The sequence below is a fragment of the Chenopodium album genome, chromosome 15 (genome assembly GCF_948465745.1).
Source record: "Chenopodium album chromosome 15, dcCheAlbu1.1, whole genome shotgun sequence".
In the NCBI taxonomy this organism is placed as follows: domain Eukaryota; kingdom Viridiplantae; phylum Streptophyta; class Magnoliopsida; order Caryophyllales; family Amaranthaceae; genus Chenopodium; species Chenopodium album.
This window is the reverse complement of record NC_137848.1, coordinates 44,519,597-44,543,720: the sequence shown is the minus strand read 5'-3', so window position 1 is coordinate 44,543,720 and position 24,124 is coordinate 44,519,597. Positions and strand designations below refer to the sequence as shown.

The window sequence follows — 24,124 nt, the reverse complement described above, 5'->3', positions numbered from 1 at the left end:
TTTCTTAATAACCGTGAAATCAACCCAAAATGGTCGAAGTTTTGGAGAAAGAGGGAGTAATAAATTGATACAAGTACTATTATACTTTCATAACACAAGTAACTCATTAATGTTTGCCCTTTTGCTCTGCATACTTTGTGAAAATCTCAAATTTCTTTTACATTTTCACCACAAAGTAGCTGAATCTATCAAGATTTGTTATCAGTTTGTGTAATTGGATTGCAAAATTCGGTATCGTCTAACTTATGGGTAATCTCCTGGGATCAATAAATGGTTTAAAATATTGCAAGTTGCAATCCTTCTCTCCACAACTGTAAAAGGAAGTTGATTGTTTTTGGTAGTACAGCACACAGAAGGTGCAAAAATGAAGTTCTGCATTTTATACATATTCTATAAAGTCTTAAACACCCACAAACTATACAAATATAAGATAAAAACAGCAATCTTATTTGCATTACTTTGAAGAAATTAAAGAACAATGACAAATCATCCAGATTCCTGTGATATAAGTAGGAAAAACAAGTTAATTAAGAGAGGATTTACACAAGTTGTTGAACAGGAACATGAGAATCACCTTCCATTAATGCTAGAAAATGTGCTAAGCATGCCTCCGCTATAAGAATGCTCGTTGGTAAAGGATGGAGAAGGCGCTGGCCAGACAAAGGCAGGCTTCTCTAAGGAGACTGTTGGTAGAATTGCTTCACCTAACAGAACCTGCAGAACATATCCCATAGACGGTCTCATGTTTGGGTTCGGATGGCAGCAAGCCAACCCCAATACAAGCATCTGCTTCGCCTGCCTCTCATCATAATTTCCCTTCAATTTAGGGTCTATAGCATCAGTAACAGACTCCAATGAATTAAGTTCCCACACCCAGTCTATAATGCAGGTGCTGCTTTCGCCCTGCTCATCTTGAATTCCCGGTTTTTTCCCTGTGGCCAATACTAATGCCAGAACACCAAAGGCGAAAACATCTGTTTCTGTGGTTGCTTTTCCTGTAAGGAAGAGTTCTGGAGCCATGTACCCTGGTGTTCCAGCAATTTCCTTGGTAGAATGATGAGTCTTCTCACTGAGCTTAAACATCCGAGCCAGTCCAAAGTCTCCGAGTCTAGCATTGAATCCTGAATCCAACATTATGTTGCTGGCTTTTATGTCCCGGTGCAGTACTCTTTTCAAGCACTCATTATGAAGATAATCCAAAGCTTGAGCGACACCACAGATTATATTATATCTCTTGGTCCAGCTTAGTGTTTTATCTTGTATCTCCCAGCCGATTTTCTCATCATTACAGTACAAGAACGTGTCTAAGCTTCTGTGCTGCATGTACTCGTAAACTAAGAGCAGTTCACTTCCTTCATAACACCACCCAATCAATTCTACAAGATTCTTGTGATGAAGACTACCAATGGTGGTGACCTCGGCGATCAAATTCTGCATTCCTTTCGGTGTATCTTTGACCCTTTTAACTGCCACAAACTGTCCCTCCAAATTTCCTTTGTAGACTATGCCAAAGCCTCCTCTTCCTAGCTCATTTTTTCGATTAAAATTCCCTGTAGCAGCCTTGAGATCCTTGAGCTTGAACTTCTTGGGACCGACTCCTGTGAAGATCGGTAAATCATAACTATTCAATGGCCTTCGTTTTCTTTTGTAGCAGAAGTAACCAGCAGCAACACCAATTCCACATAATGAGACCAAAATGCTCACAGCAACCACAATATAAACCCACCTTGGAAACTTTGATTCTTTGCCTAGTTCATCAAAGGTGAAATACCATTCTAGAATGCAGTTACGTTCAATTGCTACTGGTCCGGTTGAGGCAGAAAACCCGACATATACCATTTCAGGAAGATACTGAGAAAGATCAAGGTTAGGAATTGACATAATAGGATGTTTTGTGCCTACTGTCTTCCCTCGAAAAACAGATATAGTCATAGTTTTTGTATCACCATCATAAACAATCATCGCGGTAATATTAGTACTAGAACCATTTGAAATAACAAGACCTGAATTGTTCAATGAAGTTTGATGCTTGGAATTTATGCTGTTGATGTTCAAACCAACATGGTTGTTATCAAGGTCTTCTGCAAAGCTCTTCTTGGTGTCAAACTCCACCGCGACTATGCTAGCTTGAGAGGATCCATTGGTAGTGGCATTAACTATCCCAAGCCATTGACCCATGCTATCATTTGGAACCTCGCTGTCTTGACTCAAGATGAAGGCTAGGCCTTCACCAGGGGGACCAGAATAAGGCGATACATTAAGAACAAAAGTAGAATTGAAAGATGCCACTCTTCCTCTCTTCCACAGCCTGATGGGATCTTTGTGCACAATTCTTCCATAACGATTTCTGATTTGTTCGGTATTACCAATGTCCATTGTAACTTGGAGGGCGTCATGGACTATGTATGCTTCCCCTGTTATAATTAAATCTCTATCAATTCCTCGCGGAAAGCTTGGATAGTTAAAGCACCATCCTTGGCTAACTGCAGCAACAAATAGCAGCAATACCAGCAGCAGAACCTTGCTACTGCTACTGCAATGAAAAGCCAGGACTACTTGCTGAATCTTCATGAAGATTTTTTTTGGTGAAATCGATAACACAATAAGGGTATATGGCAAAAGTTCTGTTAATTAAGGGACAAGATAAGAGAATCGTTCATGATTAGTTATTGAATTATTTTATTTTCTTTTAGAGGTGGTTGAATCAGTAATTGGTCTGCATGATCAGTTATCTCTACTGAGTCTTGATTCTGCATTATTTTATACATTTTCCAGTTCTGCATTCCTAAGGAAAGTTTGTGAGAGAGAATGTTCTAGCTGATTGGTTCTACTTTCAGAGCAAATTTAGTGCATTTTTAATTACTATCAGTAAGATTTAAAAAAAAAAAAAAAAGAAAAAATCATTCCTAAACTCATGTAATTGCGTGCACTAATTCATCAACTTCGATTCAGCAGCTTTTAGATGCTGAGATCAGACATGTTCATATATTCAACATTGCTAAAATACTAGCTCATATTGCAGACCAGAGAATATTGACTGTCTGCCTGTCTTAGGGTATGTAGTGCTTAGAATGTTATATTCTTCTACAAGAAAGTATTTTCGAAAGTGATTGTATAGTTAAGCTCACTATCTCAGGAGCGTGTGCTTGAATTGTTGGACTTGAGATCTACATAGTATCATTTTAGTCTCATTTACTTGGTGTTGAAGCATGAGAGTTTTGATGATGATGAATACAAAGAGCAAACTTCAATTAATAAGAATTTTCTAAGTGTTAAAATTAGAACAGGTGAAGTAGATTTTGGAAGTAGAAGAGTAACTTAACTATGAAGACTCGAGGAAGTTCCAAGGAAAGTTAAAGAAGATAGAAGAAGAGTTCTCTTACAAGAACTAATTGAGTTCCCTAACAGGAACTTGAAGACAGCAAGTTGAAAAGCTTAACTTGGTCTGCGTTGAAGACAGCAAGTTCCACAAGAACTTGGCCTGCGAGGTTCCAGCAGAGAGCTGAAGAACAAGTGACAACAGGAACTTAGTCCTAGACTGCGTGAAGCCCAAGTATCCTGGAATGCAATAATTGACGAGGCAATTTAGTTTTGTTAAAGTTTATATTTTTAACATTGCTGTAAATATGATTGGTAGGTTTATATTTGAAATTTATTAAAGACGTGACAAAAAGCTTAGCAAGCTTAAAATAAGAAACTTTATAAAAGATAAGTTTAAATTATGAAAGATTTTCTACAAGATTCTATTTTGTAAAATCTGGTTTTAAAGATTCTATCTTTTCGTATTCTTATTTTTGATAAGTTTTTTAAAAAGATTTTCTTCTAAAAGATTTACACAAACCGTGTTTTGTGAAATATGGTAGTTTTACATTTCTATCTTTTGAAAAACCCTTCTTTCTATACAAGCTAGTCTTGTATAAATAGTAGAAGTCACATTTCACATTTCTTTGTGAGTTTATGCATGAAGAATTCGAATAGTGCTTAATTGTGTAAGCTTGCCAAGTCCATACTTTGTCATATTAGTTTCGGATTTCATGTGTAGCTTTCCTTTCATATACTAGAGGTCAATTGTTTGTATTGGTTGGGTTCTTGAGTGAGTGAATTATATCTCTACATACAGTTTTGTAGTGTGAGAGTACTCAGAAAGTACGAGTGAATCTAAGTCACGGACTTAGGTTAGGTAGAATAGGGTTCTAATGTGTAGCAAGTTCAGTCTAGAACTTGTGGGTAAAAGTCTGAGTATAATAGGTAAAACCTCGACCCTCTAAGGGATTTCCAATACAAAGTAAGCTTAATAGTTACTTGATAAATTATTACAAATTTTTTTTTTTTAAAAAAAAATGGATGTTCACAATAAAAGGTTACAACTTTAATACAGTACTACAAATATAACAAACCAACACTGGTTATCTAGAATATTTAATACCCTATAGGTTCCGGTTTTAAATACCCTATAAAAAACTTGTACTGACAGGGTACCCTACAGATTCCACTTCTAAAATTTTATTACCCGGAACCGAAACCTGATCTACAGGTTCTGAGTTTGGAACCTACGGTTCCGAGCAGATTCCGGTTTCACATCAGGGTACCCTGAATTTTTGCTCACCCTAGTAAGGGATAATCTTGTACTTATCCTATAGTTACTAATAGTTAGGTACTTATCCTTGAAAAAAAGGTACTTATCCTTATCTTGTATCTAGTTGTAAACCCTAATTGTTTATTATATTAGTAATGCCCGGGCTCCCGTATTGAGGTGAGTCGTATCATTCTCTTCACATGATATCATAGCCACCTAATCTTAAAACCCTAAAACTCTCAAGCGTAATTTTGTGATTCTCTTTCATGGCTATATTCACTAAGATTTTCGATCTTGTTAAAATCTATTACTCAACCAAGGTGCATGGCAAAGAATTACTAATAGAAGAAATTTTAAATAAAATAAAGTGAATAGAAATGTTCTTCATGAATTTTTCATAGCTTTATTAGGTTAAATAAGAAATTAGTCAGCAGTATTAACTTAGTCAACCCTCAATAACCATATTGAGCATCTTTGAACATACTAAGGACCTGTTTTGATTGACTGAACTGAACTGAATTTATTGGAGTTGAACTGAACTAAACTGAATATTTTATGAGAGAAGGAAATTAAGAACTGAACTGAAATGAACTTATTGGAACTGATCGAACTGAAAATAATCCGAAGAGAACAGGCCCTAAGTAACAGGTTTTATTCATCTGCAAACCAATGACAATTTTTGAAAAAACAAGCTTGTTTTTACTAGAATTTGCACAGAAACTTGTATTTACTTGAAAGATTCAACATGTAAGATTACGTATTGTTAGGGTATTTATACATGTAAAGGAGGGAAATGCATGGTATATTCAGTGTATTAGGTCTTATGTATTTATCTATATATACGTTGCCAAGGCTCTTTATTGAGAGTGAGCCGTATTTTCCCAAACACTTGTATGTACATGGTATCAAGAGCTCTAAAAAGAAAAACAAATAGAAATCATTTTCTTGGGACTCGTTTTTTTTCCCTAAATTAATTTTTTTTGGGTATTACTTTTTTAGAAAATTGGCTTAAAATAATACCAACTATCAATAGTGTGTGCAAAATAATACCAACTCAACTATTTGCTATTAGTGACACCACCTTTTGTACTATATGTGCAAAATAGTACACCAGTTATCGAAAAATTATCACGGGGAATATTCTGTCTATATATATCATTATTATTATTTTGTTAATAATTTTCAGTTTTCTTTCCAAAATACAAATTATATTAACAATTTTCCTTAAAATACAATCCAAATTAATTAATAATGCCCCACCCCTTCATTAGCCTTTTTTTTTTGAATTGTCAATATGTATTTAATTTTTAATAATTTCTACTATCACCTAATAGTAAACTAGATAAGTCCCGTGTGATGCACGGCATAAAAAAATTTATTGAAATAAATATATATTTTATATACGTCCCTCATATGAAATAAATTATAAAAACATAACCATTAATTGCCATTTGTAATGATATTTAGATCTTATTAATTTTGAAGAAGAGTAAAAACTTAAGCAAATTATGTATTACGAAATACTCTTTAACCGAGAGTAATTATATTTTGAAGTCAGATAATCACTCATAAATTCATAATATAATATATGGAGTATAATAATAATAATAATAATAATAATAATAATAATAATAATAATAATAATAATAATAATAATAATAATAATAATAATAATAATAATTGTCTTCAAAAAAAATGTAATAATAATTTAAAGTAAAAAAAATAAATAAAAATATGATGTCAGCAATTGATTTAGGCGGGAAAATTTTTAATAACAGCTTGACATGTGTACAATTTTAAAAAGTGATGATGTCAGAGGTTATTATTTTAGTATATTTATAGATAGATAGGGTAATTAAATGTGGAGATATTTTTTGATTTTTTTTATCAGATTTTGAAACTAATTATATCAAAATAATAATGCGTTTAAATACCTATTTACTATGTATGGGAGTAGAATTTACTATAGGTATTTTGGAAAAAAAATTATTTAAATACATATTGAAAATTCAAAAAAAAAAAAGTCTTACAAAGGGGTAGGGCATTATTAATTTGGATTATAAAGGAAATGTTAACCTAATATGTATTTTGAAAAAAAAAACAATAAATAATAATAATAATAATAATAGACGGAATATTTCTCAAAATACATTTTTGGTGACCAAGGTACTATTTTGCACATATAGTACAAAAGGTGATACTACTAATAGCAAATAGTTGAGTTTGTATTATTTTGCGCACACCGTTGATAGTTGGTATTATTTTAAGCCAATTTTCCTACTTTTTTTTTTTTACACAAATACTCCCTCCATTTTGAAATACTTGCTTAATTTCTCTATGCACGGAGTTTTAGGAGAAATTGGATAAAGTAATAAAATATGGAGGTAGTGGGGTGGGTGGAAGAATAAAAAATTATACTCCGTATAAAGCATAAGTAGTGGATAGAATTGAAGGAGAGAGAATATGAAATTAATAAAATATAAATATGTTGGGTCCACTAGATGAGAGAAAGTAATTAAATTTTATAAAAGCTTTTCAAATAAGAAAATGGAGCAAGTATTTAAAAACGGCAGAAAATGAAAAGTAGAGCAAGTATCTGAAAACGAAGGGTGTATATTTATATCTCTCTTGCTCTTATTACAAGTTACAACTTATACTACAGAGATACGGAGTACGTATTAGTGGGTGTGGGTTGATATCCACAGTGCCTTTCTCCACACCAAAAACAATTAAGGGGAAGCTAATTTTTAACGAGAATAGAAAGAAGAAATTTATACGATAAGCGATAAGTACTACGGAGTACTCAGTTAAAGACCATTTAAGAAAATAAAAATAAATTACTATTTAATTAAAGAAATGTTATACTTATCTTTAAATTTTCAAAGATTAATGTGTTGCAATTAAAAGAGAACATGGGAGAAAGTATGCAGTATAATTTAGTGTTATCTCTAATGAGTAATGAGCTAACCTCCAAATATTAATACATCAAGAATAGAAATTGGTACTAAAGGTTGAGATGTAGCCATCACATAGAAAAATGGCTAAATTAAGATTTTCCTCCCATCTATTTCCATGAAACTTCCTAATCAATCACAACATGAAGTATTGCCGCATGGGAAATATAATAATAATTAATTTTTATAATGTTTTTTTTCAATTCCAATATTGGATAATACTCCGTATATGTCAAATTTAATGAATTCTGACTGTAGTGTTTTACTACTCCATAAATATTACTCCGTATTGATTACTACATACTCTGTATTATTATAATAGCTATAATGTGAGATATACTAAGTATTGTGTTATAAAATAAAGAAAAGAAAGAATAATAAAATACAAGAGGAAGATGGAAGTGTTAATCATAGTTCATTTCTTCATTAGGCACTACCTATATATATATATATATATATATATATATATATATATATATATATATATATATATATATATATATATATATATATATACATGAGGACATAATAACTCTCCAAGAGCAATAAAGAGTCATTATAAGCAAGGGTTACAAATGGAATACAATAAGTTGAAAGGAGTTACGGAAGTAATAATGCCTAGGAGGTTACAATGTTATACATAATGGACATACATTATTATATTTCATAACACTCCCCCTTGGATGTCCATTATTGAAGATTGTACCTCGTTAAAACCTTACTAGGAAAAACCCTGTGGGATAAAAACCTAGTGAAGGAAAAAGAGTACATCATTCTTCATAATACGCTTGAGATGCTACCTCGTTAAAAACCTTACTAGGAAAACCCAGTGGGACAAAACCATAGTTAAGGGAAAAAGAGTGTAGCGCGTATTTTCTCCCCCTGAATTTTATATCATTTCATATCTTCAATGCAAGCAGCAAAATCTTCACAGACAGTTGGTATTCCAAAATTTATCTTGAATATTCAAATCTTCACTTGAATTGTTCAATTGTCTTCATTCCATCTACCTTATAAGAATAATACACATAGAATAATGTAATGATGTAAATATCTCTTTCTTAAGAGCCAATGTTTTTCTCGAAATGTCGAATACGTATATCTTGATGATAACCTCATTTTTAGATTAAACAAATTTTCTCGTACAAACATAGGTTACGGTTCTTATCTATATATATATGTATTTGATTTGTACCTTCTTCTGGAGGTCATTAATAGTTAAAAGTTCATCAATATTTGATATTCATGAATATTTGATGATGCATTGTCCTCTTAAATCATATACGTAGTATATCTATATCATTCATATCATTATCAAATTGGAATCGATAATATAAAGCATCAGACTCATTGCTTCGTCATTGGTTCTTGGGGACCAAGATGAAATTATACAAATAAGTATGTCATTGTACTTATGTATACATTTTATATTGAATATGAAATTGGTCTTACAAATTCAAAAATAAGACTTTTCACGCCAACTTAGCTATGCTCAAACTCCAGGCTGAGACATCATTTACTTAGTCAAAAATAATCTTTAAGAGTTTTATTCTTTACAAAATCTCATCAATATTCAAAAGTAAATTTGAAAGATATAGACATATAAATATATGTATATAAGTTCTTCAAGAACTCTTCTTGATCGCATATGCAAGGTTCATAACATGCTATCAGAACATCATTATCCCAATGGATTTTGACTCTCTTTTTATAAACTTTTATAAAACTTGCAAATATTCATACTATAATTGGTGTGTATATTCATTCATATCAAAATTCATAATTAGGAAACAATAATAAATAATGTCTTGATATGCAATATGAAATGTAGGGCTGTCTAAATAAAGTAAAATTATATAATGATAAATATGCATATATGACAAATGATGTATTTATCTACTTCCTAAACATGCATATGAATGTAAGACTAAAAAAACAAAAATGCAAAACATTGTACAATGTGGACTTTAGAATCCATATATCATTGGACTTCAGGTCCATGAGCTCATTCTCATAATCATAATTATGTCGACATAAAAATGGACGTATAAGTTTTTCCTCTTCACAAGTCCATTAGTAAGTGCATATGCAAAATTATATCGGTTCCATCGTATACCGGTATCATAAAAATTCTTTCATGTATTATTAGCAAGTTTATAAGTGATTATATCTGAATGCTTACTTCTTCCATATACTTTGCTCATATTTTAGGCCATGCATCTTATATAATTGAGATATCTATTTCACTTTTGGGGTATCCCATACAATATTAGTTCATCAATGTCTTATGCTCTTCAAAATTATCAACTGCACTATCTTGCCATATATCATATCTTAATTAATATTGGAACCGATCATATAATCTACACTTCAGGTGTAAGTATTCACGTAAACGTTGACAAGATTTATCTCAAAGTATGCACATAATATCACTATAACCAATATGTATATTCTACGCCTCTGAATGAGTGGTAACTGAATACAAATCAAATCATAGATTTTTGTAAAACATATCTTGATAATGTATAAATAAAAGTTGGCATGTAATAAACTTTTCAAATTACCAATTATGGGGATCAAGTAATAATCAAATTTTGCCAACTTATTCTAGTTTTTCTCCCCCCTAAGTTGGTAAAATATATCAAATATAGGGGCATTGAATTTTTGACCAACTTATAATATAATTTCATGTGCAATAAATTTCATCCTTTAGGAGAACCATAGACTACAAATTTTTATCTCTTCCGGAGAATAATGTAAATTTCAAGTACATTTTTGATAAATATTATATACTTCGTATAATTTTATTTGTTCTCTTCAGGAGATCATTTCAATATAATCAATGGGGAGCCATGAATTTTGCAGTTATTTCTTTTTGTTATTTTATTTCTTATGTGTTGACATGATATAGCCCCGATCAAGAGATTAATTAATAAAACACTTGTATAATACCACCATATGGTGATCTTTAGTTACTTTTAATATTCACACATACAAGCTAAGTTATTTTGTTAAGCTTCAAAACACTTAATGCTTGACTACATGTAAGATATTGTGATGAACTTCTGGTCACCTAGTTATTACTTGTTTGCATATACCTCATTCAAATCCAATATTTATCTCTTGATTTTATTTTTCAAATTCAACTATGAAAAATCACATGATTCAGATATTGTTCAATCAAAAATGTTATGTCTTGCCTTTCAATTCATATTATACATGTGACATAAGATATATAAAGTCAACACATTATTTCTTCACTTCAAATAAAACTTCAAGTTTTCATATTAGGTATTTTAACCCCCAATGGCCTAATTATCCAATAATTCTTCCAAATTTGATCTTTCATTATTCTTACAATGTGATCACTTTATACAAATTGTTCATTCATGGCCATGTATATGATGCGATATAAGAATGTCATATAGTTTTTCAGCAAGACATATACAATCGACTTATTATACTATATTTGGTGATGTCAATGAACAACCTTGATACATATCAAATTTATTGATCAAACATATTTTACTCTTCAAGAGCATCCTATATATAATCTTGGCATATACCATCGTTACTTATATAACTATTCTTAACTATGCCTTATTGATGTAAACAATGATATTTGTTCATATCCATCTTCAGGATGATGTCATGGTAAATAGACCATTAATATAACACAATATTACTCATGTGCAAGGATTACTTAAAATAAGGTAATCTCCCCCTAAACCTTACATATCAGGAGCGAAAATTCAACAACCTTTTAAAATGCCTTGCACCATTTAATTCTTTTAGTATCTTGACAACATCATGTATTAAGTAAAGTATTCATATACACAAATTGTAAAACTTATTATATTAAGATTTATATGTGTGCTTAGATTTAATGATTCAAACAATTGAAACTCTTACATGTTCCTCGTGTTCAATTGCATCAATCATTGAATCATTACAATTTCTTATTAGCATGGGTATAGTATAACAAATAGATTAATCAAGTTAATTTGCTATATGAGTCATATACGGACTCTCATAGTCAGTTTCTTAAAATCATAAAATAATCTATCATTATCAATCAGATAACCTTTGCTCTCATTTGAATTGCTCATGACTTTCAAATGAATTGCAATTAAGAAATATCATACAACCATGCTCAATTGTTATCTTTTCTAATTAATAATCTCACATTCACTTCTGGGAATGAGTATATACGTAATTGGTTGTAATTATGAACAAACATTCATATTTCACTATTTTGTTCATTTAACAATAGATAACATGTCGGTTATCTAAAATAAACTTGCTTAAAATTATTTCATTAATATTATGTCTACAAGATCATAATAATTCATTCCATGAAAGCAAGAGTATATTATTGTCAATAAATTTTAGAAACTTATGTTAACATTCATAGTCATTTCTTTCTTGTACTACTCCATAGGAAATCGCATAACTTTTCCTCTGTAATAATTGCATAATTCAATAGCACTTTGTCGTACTTCACTATACACTATGACTCAATGAAACAATTTTCTACCCAACGAAAATTAGAGGCATGTATATGGTATAATCATGAAATCATCTTGATATAATCTAAAAATGAGGTTATCATCAAGATATACGTATTCGACATTTCGAGAAAAACATTGGCTCTTAAAGTTCAATTTAAAGCACAATATATATGACATAAAAACCAAACTAATACGAAATATATATGCTTCAAACAAGTAGGAGTAACTTAAGAAAAAAAATAATTATGCAACTCATATTATATAATCTTACTGCTATATGAAGTACATGATTATATAGCAATCTAATATATGTGCCAAAACCAAATTAAACAAGAAAGCTTGTAATTAACTAGAAATACATTATAATATGCAATTCAAATATAACTTGCCGCAAATAAGAACGAAAAACTTAACAATCTATCAAAACATATGGCATCTTAAATTAATAAACAATAAACATAAAAATTGTAGGAGTGAGATTTGATTTATGGTACATAACTTACCAATGTTTAGGATTTAAGAATAAATAATTGCAATTAATTAAGACTTAAATCATAATAAACATACACATAAGACATATAGTTCAAATTGTTGATTATGCCACATTGAAGTTCAAAGAATATGTACGTATAATAAGTCAAACAAATTCAATTGTAAATCAAAGACAATCTTTTTCTAACGCTTTTATTAGCATAATCTACGTTAGGAATATATATAGTGCAAACTTTCCTTATTGATACATATATGATATTGTCAAGAGATCAAACAAATAGCGTCATGAATCAACTGGAGCAAATAGCATCATGAATCAATTGGAACAAATTACAAATTTCCTGATCATATTTAACAAAGGACGTAACAACTAACAAGTATTAGAAGAATCAAAGGAACTGTAAATCAACAAGCCCCACACAAACAAATAAGCTATCATAGAAGTCTTCCTCTTAACACACTCACCAAGGTGAGTTACTCTTAACTGTCAAACCCATAATCAAATTATCAAACCCCACATAACATAACAAAAACAATACGACAAAAATATATAAAATGTATTAAAAGGGCCTATATTTTGTGAAAATAAAATTCAATATAATAAATGAAATAAGGAACTTCCCTGTTAATCATAATGACTTCATGATACTTCCCTGTTAACCGCTAGAAATTCTTGATCCATTAATTTGTAGGGTGTTTCTTGCTATTCATATACCCAGGTTTTAACAGCAATCTTATGATTTCTTTCTCTTTGATTGTAATTGAATTCTAATCTTAATCGGCGTTTAGAGCTTTGGTGCTGATAACGTGTTATAAAATAAAGAAAAGAAAGAATAATAAAATACAAGAGGAAGATGGAAGTGTTAATCATAGTTCATTTCTTCATTAGGCACTACCTATGTATATATATATATATATATATATATATATATATAATGAAGAAATGAACTATGATTAACACTTCCATCTTCCTCTTGTATTTTATTATTCTTTCTTTTCTTTATTTTATAACATATTGTTTATTTTTTTTATTTTTTTTTACCGGAATTATGTAAGGTCTAACTTTGTTGGTTCTTTTTCTACATAGGTAGTACTTTTGTCATTTAGACCAAATCTCTATACGCAGTAAAATAAAATCAACTCGATATATCAATAGTGAAAGACGTGTCTATAGAGTGTAATATAAAAATCAATCTTTCTATGCATATGCAAAGAAAAGCAAAATAAAATACATAGACACACCAGGTTACCAACTCATCTACAAAACTAGACTTTTCATCAATTGCTAAATCATATTTGACATTTACCCATTTCTTGATTTAAAATATAGAGAATTAGTCCATAAAATGCACGAGATGACAAAGACGTGAACATTGAATCCTTTATAAAATAAAACTAACATAGATGTTAAACTATACATTAACCATTTCTATATATAATTTTCAAAATTTATTTCCATGCACTTTGCCAATTCATAGTAAAAAAAATGAAAATGTTACATAATATCATCAAATTTCTTCCTGTTACACTTCTATACCTTGCTACACTTGATCAAGTATGGTGTTTCGGGTTTAATTATACAACCTTCCCTGATTCGAACGAAGGAGACTTCATCATGTCTGATGATTCCCACTTATATTTAGGTGCCATACAAGTCACACAGGACTCTAATGGAGCAATTGAAACTCTTTTCAATCGTAGTGGAAAGATCGTACACAAACGAGTTTTTAGGCTATGGAACAAACAAAGAAATGCATCTTTCAGCACACAATTTGTGCTCAATATAAAAACTCTACAAAATGGTGGTGGTGAAGGGCTAGCATTTATTTTGGCTAAGGATTCCGATGTTCCGGTTGACAGCCAAGGACAGTGGCTAGGAATTGTCAATGCTAACACAAATGGTACTACTCAGGGCAACATTGTGGCTGTCGAGTTTGACACGAAAAAGAGCTTTCCAGAAGATTTGGATGATAACCATGTTGGTTTGAACATTAATAGTGTGTATTCTGAGCAGCAGGTTTCACTGTATGGACGAGGTATCAAAGTTGCATTTGAAAAGGATATTACTGCTGTCATCAGCTATGATGGTGTGACCAAATGTTAAAGGACCATCTCAACCAAAAGCTTAAGCTGATGGTTGAGGCAACACAGGCCCACCCATACCTGGTGCGAATTAATTCCACTTTGAAGGAGGGGTGGATGAGATTCGAACCCGTGACCTTTGTGTCACGCTGGCTCTGATACCATGTTAAAGGACCAACTCAACCAAAAGCTTAAGCTGATGGTTGAGGCCCAGGAATATGTTTTATACTCTATCACCAAAGTTATGAACGTGTCTGTTAAGGGAGAAAATCAAACAGAGTTTTCGCGATTAATGAGTGTTCCTATTGATCTTTCCCTGCATCTTCCTGGGAAAGTTTATGTCGGATTTTCAGGTTCGACAGGAACAGGGGTGGAGCTTAACTGTGTAAAATCATGGTCCTTTGATGGACATGACATAGATGAAGAAAAGCAAATATGGGTCTGGATTTTGATTTCTGTCCTAATTGTTGTACTCGTTTCGTGCGGTATTGTAGTTGGGTGTTTGTATAGAAGACATAGAAGGAAGCAAAAACAAGTGGATGATGATGATGGTGGGCTCTCTATGCAGAGCATTGAGACGGGTTTAGGTCCGAAGAAATTCAGGCTCAAGGATTTAAAGGGTGCTACTGGTAATTTTAGTCCCAAGAATGAGCTTGGAAGAGGAGGATTTGGGGTAGTTTACAAGGGAAAGTTGGATATGAAAGAAGTGGCTGTCAAAAGAATCATCAATACTCGTCAAGGGAAGCAAAATCTGATAGCCGAAGTCACAACAATTGGTAGTCTTCACCACAAGAATCTTGTGGAATTGATTGGGTGGTGTTTTGAGAAAAATGAGTTTTTGTTGGTGTATGAGTATATGCCTAATGGAAGCCTTGATAAGTTCATATGCTCTGATGATGAAAATATGGCATTATGTTGGGAAAGAAGGCATGGCATCATTTGTGGTGTTGCTCAATCTTTGGATTATCTTCACCATGAGTGCTCGAAGAGGGTTCTACACCGAGACATTAAAACTAGCAATATAATGTTGGATTCAGAATTTAATGCTCGCTTAGGAGATTTTGGGCTTGCTAGGATGTTTAAAGTAGGTGAGCAGACACACCATTCGACGAAAGAACTTATGGGAACACCAGGTTACATGGCACCAGAGATTTTTCTCATGGGACATTCTACTGCAGAAACTGATGTTTTTGCCTTTGGTGTTTTGGTTCTAGTGGTGATCAGTGGGCGAATGCCAGGGAAACAAAATGATGACAAGAATTTAGTCGATTGGGTGTGGGAACTTTACAAGTCTGATATGATTCTTAGTGCTATTGATCCAAGATTGAAGGATGAGTTTGATATTGGGCAGGCTGAGTGCATGCTCTTACTGGGTTTAGCTTGCTGTCATCCAAACCCTTATACAAGACCCTCCATGAGAAACGCGCTTCAAGTTTTGATGGGGGAGGCACTTCCACCATCTGTTTCCATTGAGAAGCCTGTCTTCATGTGGCCTGCAACAGTTGATATAACATCCTTTGATCAATTGGAGGATTCTCGTGGAGGAGAGAACATGTTGAAAGAAATTTATTCAGATCTTGTTGTAAGATAGCATAGTCATACTGTAACTTACAATAACTTTAGCTTGTTGATTATTATAATCAACACTTATGTATGCTTTGAATTTGATTCCTTTTTCAATTAAATCAAGCATACCTTAAATTTTTTTCTGTATGTTTGAATTAGAAACATTAATCTACTTGATTACTCATGTGTATCTGCTGAATATCATGTAGATCTTCAGCCTATTGTTGTTTAAAATGGCAAAGAATAGTAAGCCACTTTGCCCTGAGCTTGTTATGCAGATGTTTTGTACTTTGATTTCATCTATTGTTTACAGTCATTCTATGCATTGTAGTGCAAATAGTCTGTATTTTTTATCCTACTTAGCCTTTCGGCTTGGTTCACAAGAGGACTCTTATAAAGCAGACACAAAATTTTAACTGCATATCTAGTTTCTGACTTAAATTTTCTGTCAAAAGAAGCATGAGTCCTTGAAGCTGCGTGAATGACCTTAGATATACTGAGTTCCATATTGAATTAGCTATGTTTTGTACTGTCTGTATATAATAGGCAAAGATGGGGTATCCAAACTATAAAATTATTTGAGTTGCATGCTGAAATTCTTTTGATATTCTCGCAATTACTCTATATTTTCGTGTGAGTTTGTTAATTACTGCAGCCTATATTGACTGTTTTCCATCATTTGTGATAGAAAGTCAAGCCGTAATGATCAATCTAAAGGATGTATGCATACTAATATATACTAGTAAAATTTTAGTTGAACAAGCAACACCATCAGATACCGCTTTGCAATTTCCTATGCAATTTCTGAACTTCCCAAACAGCTTGTTTTTTCTAATCAGCACATTTTAAACAATATTCTGACCTATCGAGTTCAAGTGCAGGTATCATGCTGTTTGATCATCTCTTTGACCATTCAAGAAAAAAAAAAAAAAAAAAAAATAGATGACTTTCGCTGTAAATGAATTATTTGACTGAGATAGGTAGTCTTTAAGAATTGATACATTCAATATTTTCATTCATAAAAATATCAATCTCCTTTTCATACGCGGTTATCATCCAATGTGGCCAAATCCTACTAGGGAACAGGCAGAGTGGCATTGTTGATTCGTTGAGGTTGTCAATCAGTAATTTCTGACAGTCTGTTCTTAGCAAGAAAAATATTCTGTTATCTTGATGGACTGTCCTCTACTGAAAAACTACCTTTAGAGATGTCGCGTACCTTGATCATTTTGGATTCTGTGAGTGCAAGCAGTATGTTCATTATACTTCTACTTGTCACAGCAACAGTACGCTGCTTGAACATCAACTACAGAAGCTTCCCTGAAAATGTTAGAAACAATTTTATTTTCGAAGGTCAATCCAACATGATCCAAAATATTCTACAAGTAACCAATGGCCTTCCTGGAAACCTGTCAGCTAATCTGTCAGGAAGAATCATATACAAAAATAGGCTGAAGTTATGGAGAAAAAGTCACCGAGTCTCTTCTTTCAACACAAGATTTGTATTGGCAATTGCCCCTCAGTCTAATCCTCCTGGTGAAGGTCTCGCGTTTATTCTAACTAGGGACCCTCAGGTTCCAGAAACTAGCTACGGCCAATGGTTGGGGATAACAAATGCTGGTAAAGACGGTTCCCCTGGAAATAAAATAGTCGCATTTGAATTTGATACTAGAAAGAGCTTCAGAGAAGATGTTGATAATAATCATTTTGGTGTAAACATCAATAGCGTAAAATCTAACAGAACGATTTCACTGACCCAATTTGGAGTTAATCTTTCGAGTCTTAATCCTATCAGTGCTACAATTGACTATGATGGCACCAAGAAAATGGTGAATGTAAGTGTTTCGATGAACAAAAGAGGAGCAAACTCTGAATTCCCCATCCTTTCCATGCCTCTCGATCTATCTAGACACCTTTCGGAAGATGTTTATGTTGGATTCTCTGCCTCAACTGGAACAGGTATTCAACTGAACTGCATAACAGAATGGTACTTATCCAGCAGTGACATTGAGAAATATAATGCAACCAACTTTTATGTTGCTATCCTGATTCCGCTTATATCTGTAATTTGTATGGGTAGTCTAGCATGTTGTATTTACCGGAGGATGAAATGGAAAAGGAAATGTACAAAGGATAAGGATGGGATCTTAGATGTAGAGACTCAATGTTCAATGTTGGGTCCTAAGAAGTTCCGGTTTAAGGAGCTCAAAGTTGCAACTAGTAATTTCAATTCTAAAAATGAGCTTGGTAGAGGAGGATTTGGCATAGTATACAAGGGAGTGTTGAATGGTAAAGAGGCGGCTGTCAAAAGAATCACAAGGTCTACAAAGCAAGTAAAGAAAAATTTGATTGCGGAGGTAACCACTATTGGTGGCATCCACCATAAGAATCTTGTGGATTTGATGGGATGGTGTTATGAAAACACTATTGGACATGCTCATATTCTGTGAGGATTCAAAGCCGGAAGTAGGGGGATCAACGACACTGAATTGGGGAAGGAGGCATACTATCATTTGTGGTGTGGCCCAGGCTATTGACTATCTTCATAATGAATGTTCAAAAAGGGTGCTACACCGAGACATAAAAACCAGCAATGTGCTTTTGGATGCAGAGCTTAATGCTCGTTTAGGAGACTTTGGCCTTGCTCGAACCTTCAAATTAGGGGAAAAAACTCACCACACTAGCAAAGATATCTCTAGAACACCAGGGTATATGGCTCCTGAAATTTTTCTGACAGGGAGATCAACAACTCAGACTGATGTTTACGCCTTTGGTGTTGTGATGCTGGAGGTAGCTTGTGGAAGAAAGTTGGATATTCAGACAAAAGACGATGAATTTAGAGTAAGCATCATTGACTGGGTTTGGGAATTTCACAAACACGGAATGCTTACTGATGCTATTGATCCCAAGTTGAATGGCCAATACGACAAGAAACAAGCTGAGTGCATGCTGGCCTTGGGATTGGCCTGTTGCCACCCAAACCCGTATATAAGGCCATCCATGAGAATTACATTACAGGTCCTCTCAGGAGGAAGTAGTTCCCCCGGATGTCCCCTTGGAGAAGCCTGCTTTTATGTGGCCAGCTAATGCACCCTTTACTTATCGAACAATGGATCATTGTTCTGCTGGTGGCATAATGAGTTCATCTACTGAAATAAGTGGGAGATAAATACAGTGGCCTATATGCTTTATTCATGAACTGCTACAGGTACGAGTAAACTACAAATTACAGTGTATTAGTGTATATAGTATCTTTAAATTCTGTTTCTCTATATTATCTTGAAAGGAACAACAATAATTTTATAGTTGTGAGCTCATTTGTCTATTGCCCTGGAAAATAATTGTATCCTACATGTTTGAAAATCTTCTGGAAGATAATCAAATCTATGAAGAATTTGACTGAATGAATATCAGATAAAAGGTTGATACTCTAAGTGAGAATGTCAGCAAACAACAGAAAAAAAATTTGCGAGTACAATGAACGAGTCTGACCTGACACAAGAACACAGCAACAATAATAAGCACAAAGACTATAAAAACACACAGCTGCTGCAGAGAAAGAAAAAGAGTGTTCCGCTTAAATTAAAAGTGCATATGACAGTATGATAGCCATTACAAACTCACCAGTATGAAAGAATACATTCAGGTGAACAAAAAGAGAGATAGGGGAAAGTGCAGATCTCTCAAGTTCTCTCAATGATTTACAAACACTTAATTTTCGGTATGAAATCCCTTATTGTTATGATAGCTATGTAAGTAGCTAGTAGCCACATCTACTCCTTAAATGGTGCGCCGTGTGCACAATGTTCATAGTGCAATCACTATCTATATTCTTTGGATTTGAACTACATAAGTTTGACATGTATGTTCTTTTTTTCTTTCATTATGATATATCATATATGTTCTTTATAAAACCAGATTATTTGGGTTTGAATATTTTTACTAAACTAAAGTAAAACACTAATTCCTTACAAAACTCGGATGGGGGACACTCCACTAAAACACTAACAATGTTTTTAGAAGTATAACCTAACAATATAATCACCAAAAGAGCTGTTAAATGACTTGGTCAATATTCAATAAAGCTAAATCCTTGACAGGAATGGTCCTTCTTGGATTGCAGCTACGCTAGTACGCAACTATAACCATAACATATCCTACTAAAACAATTCAACCTATTTATTATAACATGTCCAAATATACCTATCTTTTTGACTAAATTGCTCATAAATTCTTAATAGACTAGACTTGCATTGGTAAGTGCAATTATTGCAGGAAATGACCAAGTCCTGAACTCATTCGTCGTAATAAAACAGAACATATTGGCTCCTTATAAGATAAAACCATAAATTTAAAATAAAATCTTCACATCCATAGTTGTGATGTATAAAACTCAATTTATAGTAAAAATGATCCACAATATCATCAATTTTCTTCTTATAATGTTAGCTCTGAATACACTTGATCAAGTAGAGTGTTACACATTTAGTTATACAACTTTCAATAATTTGGTTGGAGATGATTTCATCACGCCGAATGATAACTCTGTCATACTTAAAAATGCCATACAAGTTATCAGGGACGTTAGTGGCTCTGTCTTCAACCTCTCTGGGAAGGTCTTATACAAACGACCGTTTGATTTATGGAGCAAAAGTGGAAGAATTGCATCTTTCAACTCAACATCTGTTGTCAACATCGAAACAAGAAACGACAGTGGCCTTACAGGCCAACATGGTGGTGAAGGGCTAGCATTCATCTTAGCCAAAGACGCGGAACTCCCAACCAACAGTGAGGGCCAGTGGCTAGGAATTGTCAATGCAAGTACGAATGGATCATTCCAGAGCAACATTGTTGCTATCGAGTTGGACACGAAAAAGAGCTTTGCTGAAGATTTGGATGATAACCATGTTGGTTTGGACATTAACAGCGTATATTCCCAGTCACAAGTTTCACTCAGTAGGTGGGGTATCAGAATTTCTGAAGGTAAGGACATCACTGTTAGGATCAATTATGATGGTGTAACGAAAGTGATGAAAGTGTCTGTCAAGGCGGAAAATCAAACTGAGTTTTTCGCGAATAATGAGTGTGCCTATTGATCTTTCCCTACATCTTTCTAGAAGAGTTTATGTTGGATTTTCAGGTTCAACAGGTACAGGTTCTGAAAACAATTGTGTAAAATCATGGTTTTTCAATGGAGATGACATAGACCAAACAAAGCGATTGTGGGTATGGACTGTGATTTCTGTCATCATTGTGGTGCTCTTATTATGCAGTACTTTAGGTGGGTGTATGTACATGAGACAGAGAAGAAAACAGAATCAAGCGAGTAATGATGATGATCTCTATATGCAGAACATTGAGACGGGTTTAGGTCCAAAGAAATTCAGACTGAAGGATCTCAAGGGTGCTACTGGTAATTTCAGTCCGAAGAATGAGCTTGGAAGAGGAGGATTTGGGATAGTTTACAAGGGTATGTTGGATATGAAGGATGTGGCGGTTAAAAGAATCATCAATACTAGTCAAGGGAAGCAAAATCTGATAGCAGAAGTCACAACAATTGGCAGTCTTCATCATAAGAATCTAGTAGAGTTGATTGGGTGGTGTTATGAGAAAAACGAGTTCTTGTTAGTGTACGAGTATATGCCTAATGGAAGTCTCGATCAATTCATATGTTCTGACGATGAAAATATGATCTTAGGTTGGGAGATAAGGCATAATATCATTTGTGGTGTGGCGCTATCTTTGGATTATCTTCATCATGAGTGCTCAAAGAGGTTTCTACACCGAGACATAAAGTCTAGCAACATAATGCTGGATTCTGAATTCAATGCTCGTTTAGGAGATTTTGGCCTTGCCCGGACCTTCAAGTTAAGTGAAAAAACTCACCATACTAGCAAGGATATCTCAGGAACACCAGGCTATATGGCTCCTGAAATTTTTGCAAATTCAGTGAACAAGCCGGACCTAAAACATGAACCCAGACACAGTAATGAGCACATAGACTGTACAATATGCAGCTGCAGCAAAGAAAGGAGTAGAGAGTAGTCTACTTATAAACATTCATATAAAAGTATGATAACCTTAAAAAGTTGAACTCACCTGTAATGAGCTCATGACTTCCGAAGACCTATTTCTAACCTTCTTCCACGTCTATTAATGGGGTGATAAGGCATAATATTAATTTTGGGGTGGCTAAATCTTTGGATTATCTTCACCATGAGTGCTCGAAAAGGGTTCTACACTGAGACATAAAATCTAGCAGCATAATGCTGGATTCAGACGGAATTCAATGCTCACCTAGGAGATTTTAGAGTTGCTAGAATGTTTAAACTAGGTGAACAAACACACCATTCGATGAAAGAGCTTAAGGGAACACCATATCATGATGATGTGTCAGGTTACATGGCACCAGAAATTCTTCTTATGGAACATTCAACTGCAAAAACTGATGTTTTTTCTTTGGGTGCTTTAGTGGGCGAATGTCAGAAATGATTCGATCTGGAGCCATATACCCTGAGATTTCTTGGATAGTGGTGAGTTTTCTCCTTCAATTTGTGTGTTTAACAAGGCCAAAATGCCCTTAACGAGCATTAACATCTGCATCCAAAACCAAATTGTTGGTTCTTAAACCTTGTTCTTGAACATTTGTCACAAAGATTATCAATAGCCTAAGTACAATACCACGCCACAAATGACACAGAGTATTATGACTTCTTTCTTAGCTTAATAGGCAGTAGTGTTGGATCATCACCGAATACGAGTTTGTTCAAGCTAATTTTGGAATAAATTCGTGAAAATACGTGTTCAGTGCTTGCATAACACCCTCCTACCAGTAATGGACATAGAATTTTGTTGAATTATATCCTACCAAATAACACATGTAAGTGTCCCACATTGAGAAAAAGAAGAGAGAGTCAAACACTTATAACGCTAAGGGGATACACATCCTATTGCCATATGGTTTTGGGATGTAACCTCCTTGGTCTTGTGAAGTAGACTCTCTCTTTTAAGAACTTCTGTAGTTGAAATTTCAGCATACATGATCAGTTGTTGTTGTGACAATTTGTAAATATATATGCAATCTCAATGACTCAATGGTGCCACTCTGCCAGTTTTTGCAATCTTTTTCAGACTGTGGCCAACATTAAGGGTGTGTTTTATGTTAGATAATAGGTTAGGTAACCGATCATTGAGACAAATTAAAGTGAATGATCCAAGAGTTTGGATTATCTAAAAATAACCGACAAACGGTTGAGATTATTTAAAGTAAATTGCCCAAAATTGAAATTATTAAAGTAAAATTTTCCTTATCCTTATTGGTCATTTCATCGTCAAGCTCATCATGTCATAACTTTGATGTGACCCATAAGGTATGAGAAAAGTATCAAATGGTTGTCATCCTGTCAACACAACTATGGATAATCATCTACTCCTCCGTTTTTTAATAGTTGTAATAGTTTGACTTTTACACTATTCATTTATTTCGCTTTGACGGTTTATACTTATGTAAAAATATAGTCATGTGGGATTTTGTTAGATTCGTCTCGACTTATACAATTTTAATATCAAATGTATATAATTTTTACATGTCGGGAATTAAAGATATAAACGATTGAAAACATGCATCGACAAGCGTGAAAACAAAAGTGTTGCAACTAAAAAAAAATAAAAAAAAAACAGAGGAACTATTAATTACTCTCACAAAATTATCATTTAATGTTAACATTTGAAAGTGTTCATTATTTGTCGCAACAAACCAAATAAAACATTTGATTGTGCGTAGCAAATGTAACAAGTATTTTGTATACATTATATCTTTTTGAAAATGACATTATTATTTCTAACAAGGACAATGTCATATAAATATTATCCATCTATCATAGACACATAGCCATGCAATTGAGAAACACGGTATAAGTGTACAACTATCACCCAACAAAATT

The 24,124-nt window shown here is 33.3% G+C and overlaps 1 protein-coding gene and 3 pseudogenes across 1 annotated transcript; 3 read left to right on the top strand and 1 right to left on the bottom strand.

The window, feature by feature from the left end:
• Positions 1-243: 243 nt before the first annotated feature.
• LOC145581252 (putative L-type lectin-domain containing receptor kinase S.5 pseudogene) lies at positions 244-2,571 on the bottom strand (annotated as a pseudogene).
• An 11,454-nt stretch (positions 2,572-14,025) lies between these two features.
• On the top strand, positions 14,026-16,230 carry LOC145581251 (putative L-type lectin-domain containing receptor kinase S.5). Its single transcript, XM_081638291.1, has 2 exons — positions 14,026-14,632; positions 14,858-16,230. Exons 1-2 carry the CDS (start codon positions 14,026-14,028, stop codon positions 16,204-16,206), a joined length of 1,956 nt encoding a protein of 651 aa, XP_081494417.1. The 3' UTR covers positions 16,207-16,230.
• Positions 16,231-16,414: 184 nt separating this feature from the next.
• Positions 16,415-19,268, top strand: LOC145581249 (putative L-type lectin-domain containing receptor kinase S.5 pseudogene; annotated as a pseudogene).
• A 1,322-nt stretch (positions 19,269-20,590) lies between these two features.
• Positions 20,591-22,673, top strand: LOC145581248 (putative L-type lectin-domain containing receptor kinase S.5 pseudogene; annotated as a pseudogene).
• The last annotated feature ends 1,451 nt before the right edge of the window (positions 22,674-24,124 follow it).